At 44.8% G+C, this 17,569-nt stretch overlaps 1 protein-coding gene across 4 annotated transcripts in view; it reads left to right on the top strand.

Annotated features, from left to right (window-relative positions):
* Positions 1 to 17,569, top strand: part of ncoa2 (nuclear receptor coactivator 2) — a 66,598-nt gene that overhangs the window by 23,930 nt on the left and 25,099 nt on the right. For all 4 annotated transcript variants that reach the window (XM_029457923.1, XM_029457924.1, XM_029457925.1 and 1 more), the window contains 8 exons: positions 241 to 413; positions 4,208 to 4,311; positions 7,259 to 7,436; positions 9,713 to 9,895; positions 12,479 to 12,580; positions 14,016 to 14,156; positions 14,791 to 14,938; positions 15,597 to 16,929. In XM_029457923.1, the coding sequence (XP_029313783.1) occupies positions 241 to 413; positions 4,208 to 4,311; positions 7,259 to 7,436; positions 9,713 to 9,895; positions 12,479 to 12,580; positions 14,016 to 14,156; positions 14,791 to 14,938; positions 15,597 to 16,929 (2,362 nt within the window). The remainder of the gene's footprint in view (positions 1 to 240; positions 414 to 4,207; positions 4,312 to 7,258; positions 7,437 to 9,712; positions 9,896 to 12,478; positions 12,581 to 14,015; positions 14,157 to 14,790; positions 14,939 to 15,596; positions 16,930 to 17,569) is intronic.

Below are 17,569 nucleotides of genomic sequence, written 5' to 3'. Positions count from 1 at the left end.
AGGAGAATAATTGACCGTATCCCTCTCCAGGTTTTACAGTAGATGCACTGTGTCATCGAGCAGCTTTGAGAATGAGCCGTCTCTTCGGTCGTGTGTGCAGAATGTGTGCTTTCTTACCGTGCTGGAGTTTCTCTTTCCATACGTTACCCACGCGCTCTGTTCCGTACACTGCATCCCTCCTGCTGTCGCCGTCTTCCTCTTTTGCATTCTCTCACCCCAGTCTTCTCTTTGTCTCCGCAGTCCAAAGCGGAGCAACGAGAAGCGCAACCGCGAGCACGAGAACAAATACATCGAGGAGCTCGCTGAGCTGATCTTCGCCAATTTCAACGACATCGACAACTTCAACGTCAAGCCTGACAAATGTGCAATCCTGAAGGAAACTGTGAAACAGATCAGACAAATAAAGGAGCAAGGTACGACTCGACTGTTTACTTCATGTAGAGACGCACCGAGAACTATAACTGACAGCATGCACAGACATTTTGTAACTCTTCCTTCATGAGAAAACTGTTAAATAACTGAAGAAGTTATGAGACTGATCAGCTGACAACAATCTGTAACTTTGTCTCTCTGCTGAAGAAACATCACGGTGCTGACAGGGACACAAATACTCTGTTACCTTTCTGTTGAAGAGTTTATTTCACTTTTATTTCCCTTTAGTTTCTCTCTGATGCACCGTGAGATATAACTCTGGTTACACTGCTGTGAATAAGGTGCTCTAATGTCTCTACTACACCCGCATGTGGCTCTCTGGTGGCATGAATATGATGGTGTGGGATCCGCTCCACACACGATAATGTTGTTATTAAAGCGCAGCAGCAGTGATTTAATGTTCCCTCCATCACTTCATCATAAGGTGGATGAACCGGAGCAGTTTTTGTGTTGGCTGCCGGTCACTTCCACCCTGAGCCAGAACATCAGGCGGATGGATCAGCACAGTTTCACCCGCCAGCTTCTCCTTTTTGCTAATCTTTAGCAATTAGTTGAGGTTTTTTCTTGTTGGATTTACGACGCTCCTTCCTACATGTCCAGACATAGCAACTAAAATAAGTTGTAGTTTTCGTTAAACATTGAGGGAAGTAGTAAATTGTGAATAAGCTGGGACCGTGCAGGAAAGGCAGCTCGAGTAGACAAAGAGCGGCCCACTGGAGGTACACATGAATCAGAGCGGCTGGTGATGTCATCTTGTTTTATGTGACTCACACAGCCAAGTGTTATGTAATGTGAGCAATGTGATGCAAAAATCACACACAAACTCTGGCTACCGTCTGTCCGTCCCTCCCTCACTCTACTGTCTTGTTCCTCTCTCCCCCCTCCCTCTCTTTTGTTTCCTCACTCCCATTTTTTTTACACTAGGCTAGAATGACATCCACTGCCTGCGTCTGAAGGCATAATTGTGTTTGTATAGCAGCCTGAGGGAAGGCCTACACACTCCTCGCGTCTCTGCTTTGTTCTCCAGACCTCCATGTCCAACCAACCGTCATGTAGAGCGGCTGCACCTCGTCCTGCTCAGTTCAGAGGGTCATTAGCTTCAGCAGCCATGCACAGAGCTGCAGCCGCCAGTCGACGACTCGATTAGTCCATCGGCAGAAAAATAATTTGATAATCAATCTATCAATCATCTATTAAGTCCTTTCTCATACAAAACTTATGTTTTCAGCCTCTCAAATGTGGAGATTTGCTGCATTTCTCTGTTTTCCATCACATTAAAGTAACAGAACAAGACATTTAAAGACGTCATTGTGGACTTTAAGGAACAGGGACGGACATGTGACCAGGACGTAGACGAGACGATGAGGAGGCGGCACTGTCTCGATACAAACGTGCCATACAGTTGACTTAGATGCAGTTCACCTGCTAACTTCTCTGCCCTCAATTAAAACTTGAGTACATCAAAGAGGACACCAAACACACCTGCACCGTGACACTTCTGGGACGGACATCTTTCACTGTTTTGTGACATTTTAGAGACACATTGATTAATGGATTAGTTGCAGCTTGTTGGACCAGTGAAAGCTCGTTTATGTCTTTGTGTTACATAATATACATCTGCCCTGTGTTCACGTGTTCTGCGTGAAATATATTCTGACGTTGAGGTTACTGAATGTATTAAATAACTGCAGGTGCAGTGATGGCCTTTTGAAGAAGTGGCGTCCCACTGAACGCTGTTAGTTCAGCCCCGTGTGCTCCTCGTGCCGTCTGCACACGTTCAGCAGAGGCTCGTCTTCCGTTTCCAGCTTGTTGCTTCTTAATCGACGATATGTTGAGTTATGATTTCTTTTATAGAGCGTCTAAATACAGCAAAGAGTTTTACAGCTTCCTTTACACTCCGGACTGCTCGCTCGTGCCAACACAGCAGACGAGACGGTTCACTGCATTGTTTGTGTTCATTATACATGTGATGCTCCAACACACGACATGGAACATAGGAGAAGATGGAAAAGGTTAGGGATTTTAGTGGAATCGATTCGCAACTTCCACAAATCAATTTTTACAGAAGAAGTTAGAAAGTACTACTGATGGACAGTAATCTTAAACACCAAGTTATTGTGTGAGAATTAAAAGGTTTACAAGCAGCATTTTAATTTTCTGAATAACTTGAACTTGTTCTTGAAGTCCATCATTAGAACACAGCGGACTGCAGGAGATCCTGAGTTAATATTATATTCAGAATCGATTTCAGATTGAATGTTATGAATGATTTGCACCCCTCAAAGGTTGTCGCAGTTATTAGACATAAAGAATGTGTTCCTGTATTTGTGGCACAGCTCTGCAGAGGGACGGAGGGCCGGTGAGGGCTGCACTGACAGTGAGTGATGGGTCTGTACCCAGGGCAGCTGTGCTGGTATACTGGGCCCCGCTGGGCCCGCAGAGGTCCTGCTGATGCACACATCATTAATGCTGAAAGAGATGAATGTGGGTCTGTGCGGCGGTGCACGAGCCCACAGATGGGAAACCTGCATTTGTGTCAGCGTTCACACATCTACACCCAAAAAAAGAAGAAGAAAGCAAGGACATGATTTTGTTTGCTTTTCACCACAACATTCTCTCACCATATGGTCAGCCCTCTTGTTGGCATGGTGCGACAGTTAAATGTGTGTGTCCCTCCCCCCCCCCCCCCAACAGCCCACTCATATTCCGCCTCTCATCATCATCTCCAAAAGTAGGGCAGCCTACGCTCGGAACATAAGGCTTCTCTGCATGGTTATTAACCCGATCACTCACATGGACAGACGCACCGCAGCACAGCGCAGGTACAGGAGCGCCGCTCTCCTTTCACCAGCAAGTAAACCAAACGCATACTCGCTACATTCAGAGGGTTGTGGCTGTTTGTTGAGCAGTGGATTCTGTTTGTGAAGATAGTACCGTTAGAAGAATTGTGTTTTGTAAAGGTCCCGTTAGACACCATCAGTACCTGCATCTGCAACAAGTCGTGCTCTCTATAGACGCACATAGAAACCCAAAATCAGCACGCGGTCACGCGGACGACTTATTTGAGAAAGGCGTTCCATAGGAACTGAGAAGGGACCCGCAGGTAAAGAGTGTCAGCGCTGAAGAGCTTTTCAAAGTAAAAGCTGGTTAAATATTTTACTGCTTTTAATCAGAGGAGGAGGAATCACTCCCATGATGCACCAAACTCCATTGTTCTGACCACTAGTGGCAGGAAATGACATATTGTACGTTTTAATTTATTATTTTAAGTTTGATTTATTTACCTCGAATCAAAAAACGTTTTAATTGTGTTTATTAATCTGATGAATACATAATAACCTCAGAAATAGTTCTGTGATCACAGAATGTGTATTAATTGAAACGGGTGAAGTTAATATTTGTAAAGTCTGTCTGACTTGATAGTAACAACTTGTTTACACACCGTCAGTGTTTCCAGAACAGCTTTTCTTTTTTCTTTCTCTGTTTTTGCACATGACAATGCAATCCACCCAGAGGCTGTCAGCAGCGGAGCAGCTGCGAGCTCTGAGTCGTTTACAGCAACCGCTCGCCGCTCGCCGCTCAGGTTTCAGATATGAAAACATGTTTTTAAAAAAGGGACAAAATGTTTTTTCTTTGTTTTTAAAGTTTGTGTCATATAATGTCAGTTGTCTCTCTTTGACCTGCATGTTTTGTGATGTACTTTTTCTCCCCCAACAACACAATAAGTTACTTATTAAAACCTCTAAACGTTTGTCCTCGACTTTCCTGTCCACAGAAAAAGCTGCAGCAGCAAACGAGGAGGAGGTGCAGAAGGCCGATGTCTCATCCACAGGCCAAAGTGTGATTGACAAAGATGCCTTGGGACCAATGATGCTGGAGGTGGGTAGTTCTCTTGCTTATTCATGTATCTAAATACCATCACACACTCATACTAACACCCTCCTCTTTAAAGCACGATCCAGTGCGATCCACGGAGAACAATCCCAAACGGGTCAGTTGTGTGTGAGTGTTAGCTGTGTTTAGTAAAAGCTGCCAGCGTCTTGTATCTGCCCCCGATTGGCTGTAAATCACCAAGCGGAGCAATGGCCTCGTTGTCCTGTGGAGGGCCACTGAAGTGCTCACGTATAATGGGAAAGAAAGCAACAGCCTGGCGAATGAATCAGTCCATTGAGCCTCTGCTCTCACTCACTTCCTCCCTCCCTTTCTCTCTCCTACTGGTTCAGTCCTCTTCTCTCTCCCTCCCCATCTTCTCTTCATTCGCCTCTAGATCTGTCCTGTCATGGAATATTTATAGCTCTCCTGGTCCAGCGTCACTGAATCGACATACTAACTCGCGGCTAAATATAGCCCTGTGCAGCCTGAATGCTTTCCCATCTGTCAGCAGCCCCAAAACAGGGCGATCGGCCATTCACACCCACTTTGCTCCAGCCATGTCCGCCAGCGCGGACTCTTTACAGGATGCTCTGAGAGAGAATGGCTGTCGGCAGGAAACGCACCCACGCGCCCCGTGACCCTCCTCCAAGGCGCTCGCTGCCCACTCTCATGCGAGCGCGGGAGGACGGAGAAGTCCGTGAACAAACATTAATGTGCTGCTGTTTGAACCCTCTGGGGGCGAGTCCTGCTCTGGTACATGACTGCTCCTGCTCCTTACGGCTGCTGTTGTGTGACGACACCGCCAGAGAATAGAAGGCCGAGTGTCAATACTGTTAGATACTAGTGACCAATACAAAAACAATCTTTATTTTGATATAAAGATATTTAGTTTACTGTCATAGAGGAGTAAAGAAAGCAGAAATATTCACATTAAAGAAGCTGGAATCAGAGAATTTTAATCAATTTATCAGAAATATTTGGCGATTAATCGATTAATCTTTGTAGCTCTTTATCTAATCTTTAGAAATATAAATGTTGAACAAGTAACTGAACACAACTTTATAATACTTTAATAATCATTTATTTTGTTCATTTTTGTTAGTTTTCAGTGTTTTTAGAAAGTCTTTCAGGAAGGTTTATTTTTTATATATTTAGTGTTAGTTTCTGTTAGAGGCAGGGTTAGTGTCTACGTACAGAATACACGGCGGGAGAACTGTGTAGAATCATGTAACCTTTAATCTTTAATGTTCAATCTCATGAATCTATTCTTTTTATTAGCTTTTTAACCAGGTAATAACAATAGTTTCAGTTTAATAACTGCTTATTTTAGTTACTATAATTAGTTTTTTAAATCATTGCTACAGACAATACAAAGTGTTTAAGGTAAATAGCGAGCCCACCAGAGAACGCTCTGAACAGGTTTTTAGAGACACGGACGCTTCGTGAAGCTGTGAACGCAGCGTGAAGAGAGGAACGTGTTTGCAAAGCATCAAATCATTAATAACAGTTTAAATAACAATTCACTCGCAACAATACTGCAGGAGGTCAAACAATAGCGTTCATTCATCGAGACAACAGCACGTGTATTTGTTTCGAGTCTTGATTTGTATCAGCTCAGCAGTGAACATCATTCTACATGTCTGGAGGAGTCGGAGAGACGTTGTCCTGAGTCTTCACACACTTCACTTGAACAATCGTGTTGCGTTTTGGATGAGCTCTGCTTCACGCCGTGATAGATGAGATCTCCTTAAGTCTATTTTCAGCTCGTGCTGCGTTAATGCAGGCGAGGGAAGAAGTTTAGTCCCCATGTGATCATGTGAGACCCCGGGACATCATGGCTGCCACGCCCCAACACTGAGCCCGCTGGTAGAGCGCAGGTATGGTGTTGCAGAGACAGGCAGTCGATTTAAAGTGCAGAGAGAGACCATCAGATATGCAGCTGGCAGTATGTCTTACAGTATATCAGGAAAACAGAGAAAGATATTTGCTTCATTTATGCATTAAACTAATAGAGCGTGAAATTCAGGTGATACTGATGTTTCTGTTACTTATTCCTCTTTTGTACCAAGGAAGCAAATAAATATTAATTCTAAAAGTCATTTGGTTTTAAAGCTGCTTTACGACCTCGATGAGAAGAACTTACACAAATACTGTTGTATGAATAGATTTGTGAAACATGAACTACATGTGTAATACTCACACATTTTCCTTGTCATTTGTAAACAAACCTCACGTGTCCTCCAGCTGGTTACTGTTACAGCAGATAACCTTTAACCTGCGCAAAATGGATGAGACGCAGATAAACATCGGCCATCGACGAATGTCATCTTATTTGTCTACGTGCTGATGGCCGCCAACAAGGAGACGATAAATCTTTGCATCCCTGTAAAAACCGATGTAAATGCATGTAATGAAAACAGCAGAGGTGAGGAGCAAACACCTTCTGTCTCTTATCTTCACACGTTTACAACCACCAGTTTCCTTTTTAAGGGCTCCTGGTGATTTGATGGCCTCACACACCATGTTGGGTGTAATGGCCGACCTGGGGCTGTAGTCTTTCAATTAAGTCCTCCTTCAATCTCTACAACACAGGCTTCCTATCACACACTGATGTTGAGTCTCTGCAGGGTGATGGATGGACCACACACACACACACACACACATAATGTACAATAATAGAGTCAGGCACACGTTGCACTAAAGAAAATACGTTTACAATAATGAAACTAGGGAATTACCAAAACTTCTGCTTCTTTTCACCACAAACAACCAGAAATACAGAAACAGTGGAAGTCTGCAGAATCCGCTCTCGACCTGCTCTGCATGTGTTACTGGACTCTTTGCTGTTTCTAAGCTCTGGAACTCCTTCAGTGAACATGTGGTGAAGCTGGAGGAGATTTGTTGGCTGTTGGTAGAGCAGATTTAATAAAGTTTGTCTCTTTGTCTTCCTCAGGCCCTGGACGGCTTCTTCTTTGTGGTGAACATGGAGGGGAACATCGTGTTCGTGTCTGAAAACGTGACCCAGTACCTGCGCTACAACCAGGAGGAGCTGATGAACACCAGCGTCTACAGCGTGCTGCACGTCGGGGATCACGCCGAGTTCATCAAGAACCTGCTTCCTAAATCCCTCGGTCAGCCCTCCAGCCTGTGTCCCGCCGTGGCTTTGCTCTCTGTCACTTTGTGTCCTCTCTCTCTTCTGTCTCACTTCTCTCCCTCTTCTGTCTCACTTCTCTCCCTTCTTTCCACGCTCTCTCTGCTCTCTCTCTCTCACTCTATCTCGTCTCAACTTCTCTCATTCTCTCCTCTCTCATCTTAATCTCTATCTCTCTCACTTCTTCCTTTCTCTCTCTCGCAACTCCTAGCTTATCTCTATCTATCTGTCTCCTCTCTCTCTCTCTGTCTCTCTTCGCTCTCTCTCTCTATGCTCTCCTTCTCTTTCTTCTCTCTCTCCTAATGCTCTCTTCTCTCTCTTCTCACTCCTCTCATCTTCTCTCTCATCTCACTGCTCTCTATCTCTCTCTCCTCTCTCATCTCTCTCTCTCTTCTCCTCTCTCTCTCTCCTCTCCTTCCCTCTCTTCTCTCTCTCTCTTCTCTCTCTTCTCTCTCATGCTCTCGCTTTCTCTCTCACTTCTCTCACTCTCTCCCCTCTCTTCTCTCTCTTGTCACTTTGCATCACTCACCTGGGAGACCTGGGTAATGCAAAGTTTTATATGCAGCGTTGGCTCCTTCTTCTTCCTCTTCATCTCCTTCTTCTCCTTCCTCTCCTTCCTCTCCTTCTTCTTCTTCTCCTTCCTCTCCTTCTTCTCCTCTTCCTCTCCTTCTTCTTCTTCTCCTCTTCCTCTCCTTCTTCTCCTCTTCCTCTCCTTCTTCTTCTTCTCCTTCCTCTCCTTCTCCTTCTTCTCCTTCTTCTCCTCTCCTTCTTCTTCTTCTCCTTCCTCTCCTTCTTCTCCTTCCTCTCCTTCTTCTTCTTCTCCTTCCTCTCCTTCTCCTTCTCCTTCTTCAGCTAATTAACTTCCTTACTTCAGCTTCTTTCCCCGGTCAGCAGCAACTTCCCTCCTTCTTATATTCTCTTCTCTTCTCTCTGTGTGTGTTTCTCACTAAGTTCATTTCCTCACCTCATGAAAAGCAAAGTCTCTACACGAGCATCACCTCATGAAAACAGAACTTTTATTTTGGTACATAAGACAATTTTCTATCCTCCAGTTTAGCTACATTTTCTTTTCTTGAAAACTATTAAAAATATATTTTTTAATAATAGCACAATATAGATGAGACTAAAGAGAGATAACAAGAATAACAGTTGAACTGACACTTTTACAGGTATAATATTAAAGAGTTTTAATAAATTAATAGTTTTTAAATTGGATAGATCTGTTAGATCTATCTGTTTAAATTAATATAAGAAAGTCATTTTATGAACTGTACATTGAACGGTACATTTTGGAAGATGCAAATATGCAAATAAAATTAGATTTGGATTGTTGAATATTAATAACAAATCGCGTTCCAGAAAAAGTTTTAATATCAAACTGAAAATCTGCCCAAAACATTGTCACATGACGCTGAATAAACACACTTTATATTGTCTGCAGCATATAGAGATTATTTGTCTTCAATATTAGAAATAAATTCACAATTAATGGATTTTATCGGGTAATAAATATGCATTTAAACGGTTTCTCTTGCATACCTTTGTGCACTTCCTGCCTGACTGTAATGTATGTCAGTGCCCCCCCACCAGCAGCTCCGTCTAAGGCTCGCTCCCCTTCCTCTCGTCTCCTGGTGCTCAGGATTGAGGTCTGAGTGCTCAGCCATCTGGGTGGGAGAGCAGCAGCGCAGCACCCTGGAAACGATCAGCGGGCTGTGTCCCAGATACTGGGAGATTATCAATGCACTGAATGAGATCACAAACCAGATGGAGTGTGCTGGGAGTTTGCTAGAGTTAAATGAGTTGTGTGTGTGTGTGTGTGTGTGTGACTGTACATGTCTCTCCTTCTTTATCTTCGTGTGCGTCTGCTTGTACATGTGTGTACATGCGTGTTTGCTCGCGCCTGTGTACGTGTTGGAGAGGAGAAAGATTGGCAGAGGTGTTTTCGAGGACATGCATATGGAGGCCTGGCTGTGATGCGTGGCTGTGGATGGATGGCACCGGGCTCAACTGCTCATTATGACTGATCTCTACCCAGCAACAGCTCGCTCCTTTTTTCACACTTTTTCCGCCTTCATTCTCTCCGCCTTTGCTCTCATTATGTCTTTCACTTGCAGTGTGGTAGCCTTTCTTGGCTCGCTCGTCGCAGCTCCCCGTTTTGTTGTTCACTTTTGGCTGCAGTAAAAAAAAAAACATCACTTAGAATCCGCAGGAGGCCACATTGTAAATCTCCCTCTGCCCCTCCTTGTCCCCCCGCAGTGAACGGCGTCCCGTGGTCCAGCGACGGTCCAAGGAGGAACAGTCACACATTCAACTGCCGGATGCTTGTCAATCCCCACAGCGACAACCAGGACGAAGCGCACGAGCCCCAGCAGCAGAAATACGAGACCATGCAGTGTTTCGCCGTCTCGGAGCCCAAGTCCATCAAGGAGGAAGGAGACGGTACGACCCGAGGGGGGTGGTGGTGGTGGGACACTAGTAGAACAGCTTGCACACACTGCTTTGATGATCTGTTGAAAGTTTAGGAAAATAAGAGTCTGATGAGAATCTGCTTGACAATTAATTTGTCCTGAAATAGAAGTCATTACGGGAGGCAGAAGACAAAAGACTATATATATATATATAACTATAACTATAATGAGTGAGGAATGGAAGATGGCTTCAGGGAGGAATTAGTCTCAGATTATCTTTGAACACCGGAGTATACAGTCAACACAATCTGAAAACAAATAAGCATCTCATCAGACTGATCGCTGAAGGAAGTAGTTTAAACGAGGGCTTTCACAATACTAGAAGTTTAGGTTCTTGGCATTAGTAGTTTAAAGATGCATTAATATCTTTTATCTTGCTGTAAAAACATATTTATTCAAGGTTCTCAACAAAAACTGCATTTTACAAGACATTTGAACACATCATAATAACATTATAATTTGCCTTCGCCCACTACTCATTTTAACTGAATAGAGCCTGAACGCATCCTCTAATAGCATTACCTTTAAATATGAATCCAAGTTACAGCCATTTACCTTCTCTAGCTTAGTTATGAATACATCCTTGAGACATATTCCGTCTAATAACTGACCTCGTATGTGAAAAGCAGCAGCTGACTGAGCCGCTCTGGTGCCACTCAACTAACATCCGTGAGTGACACGAGGGAGACGAGAGGCCGGGCAGCTGTCATTAAAGCCAATCTATAATTCATGCACATCCTCACAAACCTGCGCGTAGGACTCCGAGGAGGAAAGGGTGGAGCTGTTTGAATCTGTAGTGCAGCTGGAAACCGCTCTTGGGATATAAAATGATTCTCAACATATCGACACCTTGAACACGTTGTGGAGCCGCTCGTACAAACATCTGCTGTGCTCTCCTGCAGAGTCACTGAGAGGTCACCGGCTCCTCCGCTGCTCATGGCTTTACTGTAACTTGAGATCCTATACTTTTGAGTAAGTTTCCATCACACGTGTCTTTTTATCCAAAAAACATTCAGCGCTTTGCAAAGCACTGATGCATAATGCTCAGGCTGATGTATTGTACCAGAAATAACTGCAATAAACCATATTATTTTCATTTTAAGACTATTTTATACAGATATAATGATAATATAAAAGCATAATAAGGCAAGTACACCTGAACTTTCAACTCTTAAGATGACAAAATATAAATAACCTTAAAAAATAATACATAAATACAATAAAACCATAAATAAAACGTGCTGTTGGGCTGTGAACAACATTGTGCAAGTCTTCTGCTGGTGGGGAAAACTCTGTTTATTCTTGCATCATGTCTGAAACGTTGGTGACATTAAACACAACGGTCAATGTCGAGGTCGTGTCCATAACTGTACGATAAGCTGATCATTAATGTGACCGGGTGCAATATTCTACACGTCACCTACAACATCTCTCTTTGATGAGCAGAACGTAACTATAGCTGCAGGATTCTTTATCTGCACATTAGTTTCTATATTTCTCGATTTTATAAAATGTCAGAAAATAATCAAAAGTTTCCATCCCAGTGTTTAAATGTCTTGTTTGTCCAGAACTCAAAGATCTTCACTTTAATATAAAACAGAGAAAAGCAGCAAATCTCCACAAAACATTTAAAGTTACTTTAACAATCGATTCTCAAAATAGTTGCAGATAATTCTTTCCCGACTAATCGATTAGTCGGCAGATCTTTGCAGCTCAGTGAGGAATGAAAACAATAAGTGGAAAGGCAAATGTTTCAACCTGTCTGTTCACTTCTCTGGCGTCCTTTGTGCACCAGCTGCTTGCCAGCCTTACTTTGGCAAAAAGACTGACTAGGACCCAGGCCAGAGGTGTGTGTGTGTGTGTGTGTGTGTGTGTGTGTGTGTGTGTGTGTGTGTGTGTGTGTGTGTGTGTGTGATTGCAGGAATTCGTCCAGCTATAGACAGGAAGGAGAGGGAAAGCAAGAGAATTGAGAGATTCACAGATCTAAGGGCCGGACCACCCAAGAGGCTCTGTTTACGAGTCAAAATCAGGAATGTGTGTGTGTGTGTGTCAGCCCTGGCATGCGTTTCTTTGCCAGAAACATGTGTGGGATTGTGGGTATTACTGGCACAGAAAAGTTAGATGGAAGACTTTTTTGGGGTCACCCCGGTCCTTGTGTGTGTGAGTTAGAGGCTACTGTCATGATTGAGCGATGGCCATCTTTAATGTCGGGCCGGGGGACGTGTCATCAGTGTGAGATGGCACTGCAGGTGAGACCAGCCCAACACACACACCTTCAAAGGTCACACTCCATCATTCCCCTCGCCAGTAATATCTGCTCCTCCTCATGAAAGGAGCGGAGCCCTGATCCCCGTGCTCATTAATAACTGTATTAATTATGCTGCCTGGGAATAACGTGCATTTAATTTTCTTTCCGTGTCTCTGTTTCTATCACGCCCCCATCCTCCCCTTTCCCATCCCCCTTCCTCCCTCCTGTCTCTGCCTTGTCCTCTTTGTTTCATCCTCCACCTCATCTTCTGTGTCCTCCACACGCTCTCTCTGTTCTCTCTTCCAGACTTTCAGTCGTGTCTGATCTGCGTGGCTCGCCGGGTGCCCATGAAGGAGAGACCCATGCTCCCCACGCACGAGAGCTTCACCACGCGCCAGGACCTGCAAGGTACACCAGCAGTCCTGCAGAACCTCGACCTAATGTAGCGAAGAACTCTCAGCAAACGGGATTTATTTTACCTGCAGACAAAACCAAATGTTCCCAGCCCACAGAAATACAGTGAAGGCTAGTAGATCATAACTAGAGGGGGAAGAAGTACCTAAACCATCTGTCCTGCATTCAAAATGTAATTCTGTAAAACAACCGTTTTGGAATAATATAAATGATATTATTGTATTAAATGTTGCAGCTGGTAAAGGAAGAGTTTTTTAAATGTATATTCTGCCAGGCAAGGTAAAGGTTATCCTAACCTGTAATAATACATGATTAATGATTTGATAATTATATTTTATATTATTAATCTGAATCTAAAGTAAATAAAGTTAAGAAATAAGCGTAAAAGTACAATATTTCCCTTTTTAAAAGCGTTTTAAAGTATGACATCGTCGCTCCATCAGAGGCACATCTCTTCTTCATAACTCTGCTCACATGACAGTCGAGGTATTTAAAGATGATTACATCCTTGCTGAAGGCCCTGAGGATTGAAGGCATTAGCTTCCACCTCTGTCTGCTCTCTGGGAGGTAAACACCTGTTTGAGCTGCGGCTGTCTGTCACCTGACCTTTGATGTCCCACGTGTGTGGCAGACGCACGGAAATGCACAATCACAGTTACTTGCTGACGTATAATCATTCACTGTAGTCCCACCGCATCTATTATACTTTAGTAGAGGTGTGCACGAGGGCCGCTGTTCGCTGCACGATCATCGTAGGTTTTTTATTTGCTTTGGTGTAGAAGATATATGTTTGAATACAAGTATTTAAGTTAAGAAATATGTACAATGTTACGGTTTACTAAGAAAGAATGTGCAAGAATATAGTCAAGAGAACCAGGTCTTGTACTTTAACTTAGTTTATTGAAATCACCTTTAAAATACAAGAGCAGGGAGGTCGACAGTCTGTGACCAGAACTTCCCTTTCATGTTGCAGCTCATAAACATTGGGCTCATTTTATTTGCTTTATTCACTGCTGGGTGAATCTTAAACTATAATAATATCATTTATTAGTACATTAAATATCTTGTAGCATTTAAAGTACAATATTTGCCTCTGAGATGTAGTGGAGTACAAGTATGAAGTAGGAGAAGATGGAAATAGTAAAGTAATAGTACTTAAGTGCAGTACTTAGTTCTACATGATGTCTTACAGTTCGTACTCGCAGTATTTGTACTCGTCTCCTGCAGCAGGTCTACCCCTCCGCTGAGCTCCGTGCCTTACTTGCACAGACAAGTTGTATTTAAAATTTAAATGGAGTAAATCCTGAACCGCAGAGTGAATGTTCTGCTTGTTTGTTTGACAGAGACATTGAATCCCCATCAGCTCAGCTGCTGTGGGTTTGTAAGTGTGTGGGACTAAGGCCTCCCTAATCCTCCCCTCTGTGTTTAGGTAAGATAACGTCCCTGGATACCAGTCTGCTGCGGGCGTCCATGAAGCCGGGCTGGGAGGATCTGGTGAGGCGCTGCATCCAGAGGTTCCACCTGCAGAATGACGGAGAGATGTCTTTCGCTAAGAGACACCAGCAGGAAGGTAAAGAGTCTCCTGTGTCATTAGCGGCTCTTCAGAGGGACTCAAACTGGTGCTGGGACATATGGCTCATAGATAGTATCTTCATATTCTTAGTTTATACTATACTACATGTATAAACAGATTTATTTAATCCTTTGGTGTGTTTGATCGAACCAGCGTGATCATACATGTTTCTGCAGGTCAGGTTTGTGCATTTTAAGAGGGGAAAATCAAGGCCTTGAAAGTTTTTGTAAATAGACATGGGTCATTGAAAGAGTTTATGTATTTTGTGCAAGAATAGAAAATGAAGTTGTTTTGTTTTCTTCTGTCCAGCCTGCTAGTTCATTATAACCAACTCTCAGTTTAATTCTGGATTTAAAACCATTAATTAACAAGAAAAGAGTTCAGATGATACATGAAAGCAGAGGAACGTGTGAATAAGATTCTGGAGATTTTATATTTGGAAAAAGTTAAACTGATGCAATAATGTAAACACACAAAGGCAAAGCTGAAACTTTTATTCAAATAAACACTTTCAAACTAAAAACACAACCTCAACAATACAAAATAAGCAAAAGCCAGAGAAAGTTGTTCTCACTTGCAGTAAGTAAGAAATGTTTTGCATCCACTGAAGTCGGTGCTCGTGTGTCCTCAGTGCTCCGCCATGGCCAGGCCTTCAGCCCCATCTACCGCTTCTCCCTCTCTGATGGAACCATCGTGTCGGCTCACACGAAGAGCAAACTGGTGCGCTCGCCCGCCACCAACGAACCCCAGCTCTACATGTCCCTGCACATTCTTCAGAGGTATGTCTCTCTCCCTGCACCTGTGTCCAGAGGAAAGACGTTAGCCCGCTGCTGCGGCGTGCAACATGTTGCCGCAGGAGCTGATGGCTTCACGTGCTCCGTGTGGATGTGATGATGTGTAACTGTGTGTCTCAGGGAATACAGTCGCAATAAAATCCTAAAAATGTTACTTCATCAAAAATAGAGCTACGAAGAATAATCGATATTGTCCACTATTAAAAGAATCGCCAGCTATTTTGATAATCGCATGATTTGAGTCATTTCTTTTAGTCATTTAAGAAAATATTCTCTAATTCCCGTTTCTTAAATGTAAATCTGTTGTGGTTTCGTTGCTCCTCTATGAGGGTAAAGTGAATATGTTTGAGGACAAAACGAGACATTCAGGGAGGTCGTCTTGGGCTTTGGGAAACACTGATCGACATTTTTCAAAATAACAGACAGATTAATCCACAATGAAATGAGTCACCCTGCGGTATATTCAGATGCTACATTAGTTTCAAAATACAAAACAGCAAAATAACAATTACTCAGGACTAAAACCCAAGACCACTTTTCTCTCTTTCCTAACTTATACAGAAAAATGTTAGTAATGAAATCGTCACGATGCTGGAATTCTAACTTTGATGCAATACTTTGTGTGTGTGTGTGTCACCTCCAGGGAGCAGACAGTCTGTGGAATGGGTCAGGACATGGGTCCTGGCAGTCAGGCCCCCGGGATGGCACCCAAACCCATGAACTCCTCCACTCCCTCCATGACGCCTCCCACCCCGGGCAGTTTGCCAGGTTCGGGGCCTCAGGGCCAAGACACCACCATCAGCAGCAACAGCACGCCTTTCTCCTCTCCCGGACCTGCTGGCCCCAGAGAACCAGCAGCCATGGGGGGCCACATGCAGGGCTACCGCTTTGGCTGCCCCCCACCACACAACCACACCGGGGGCATGCAGCCGCCACAGCAGGGCCCCAACTGGAGGATGAACAGCCCTTCTCGCGCCAGCCCCAGCCCGGCCGGTGGGCCGCATCCACCTCAACAGAACTCCATGCTGTCGCCGCGGCACCGAGGGAGTCCTGGGGGCGCGGGCAGTCCCCGTGTAGCGGGAGGCCTGCACTCGCCCTCTCCGGTGGGGATGTGTGGTGCAGGGCCTGGAGGCGCAGGTAGTAGTAGCACGGCTAGCACCCATGCTAACAGCTACACTAGCAGTTCTCTGTCCGCTCTGCAGGCCCTGAGTGAGTGCCACGGCGTAGGACACGGGCACGGGGCCCCTCATGCACACACACTGGGCTCTCCTGACCGTAAGATCGGCTCCCCAGCTGGGGGCACGCCAGGGTCAGGGGGGAACACTCATCTGATGTCAAAACTGGGAGGAGGCAGTGCTGGTGGTGCAGGAGACTCATTTGGACCTCACATGGATCAGGGGCACTCCCAGGGCCAGACAGAGAGCCTAGCTGAGCCCAAGGAGGAGAGGGAAGGGCCCCCCGAGTGCCTCGACGCTCTCAATCGTCTTCATGACAACAAGGGCCACACCAAGCTGCTGCAGCTGCTCACCACCAAGCCCGAGCCTCTGGAGACGCCCCTGTCCCCTGGAGGGGAGGGTAAGGACTCTGCGGGCGGCCGGGGGGGCCACGCTGGAGGGAACACTCACGCCACGTCACTCAAGGAAAAACACAAGATCCTCCACCAACTGCTACAGAACAGTACGTCTCCAGTAGACCTGGCCAAACTCACTGCAGAGGCCACAGGCAAAGAGCTGGGCCAAGACCCGACCCAGGGCGCCGGGAGTACAGCTTCTGGGGCAGACATTGCTCTCAAGCAGGAGCCTTTGAGCCCCAAGAAGAAGGACAATGCCCTGCTTCGCTACCTACTGGATAAGGATGACACTGGAATGAAGGACAAGGTCCCTAAGCTGGAGCCTGGGGAGGTGAAGGTCGAAGGAGGCAAACACCCTCTTGTCAAGACGGAGAAACAAGACGCGGGATACGACCGGGCTGAGCAGGTTAGTTAAAAAAAAAATCCTCCTAGTGAGTCTGAAGGGGTTTTCTCACATAAGTTTCCCTTTCACACATGTAGAAGCGTTCTCACTAATGCTGTGGTTAGTTCAGGTGAGGCAGGGGGGGGGGGACACAGGTAGATCGTGCATGCAAAGAAATCTCAAAATGCACCAAATAACCTCGATCGAGGGTCAAAAAATGCCTCTTAAGATTTCGTAGAATAAATGTTTTCCTTCTATAACACATTGATTATTGTTTCCTAAATATAAAACAAATGTCCTACAATGTGGTCATACACGACCGGGTATCTTGCCGTCCCTTGAATTTGTCTGACGATCTTGGCTTTGGTTCTGAATCTCTTCGTCTCCAGTTTGACATTTTTAGTTTTTTGGTGTAACCGTTTCTCACCCTCCGATGTTTGTTTGTTTTCTTCCGCTTTCACGTCTGTTACATTAGAAACATCAACACGCTCTCTTGCTGCGAGTTCTCCGGACTCTGACTGTAGTCGCACACAGGCTCAATCGGACATCGCTCAGACAGCTGGCAGGCTGGAGTCCTCACATACAGCTCCTCTGGGTGATGTTCAGATGATTTCAGGGTGAAAGAGCTGTTTGAAAAGCTTCTTGTTTACTGCTTCATTCCCGG

This window comes from Cottoperca gobio, chromosome 20, assembly GCF_900634415.1.
Source record: "Cottoperca gobio chromosome 20, fCotGob3.1, whole genome shotgun sequence".
Lineage (NCBI taxonomy): Eukaryota > Metazoa > Chordata > Actinopteri > Perciformes > Bovichtidae > Cottoperca > Cottoperca gobio.
This window is presented reverse-complemented; position numbering and strand designations above follow the sequence as displayed.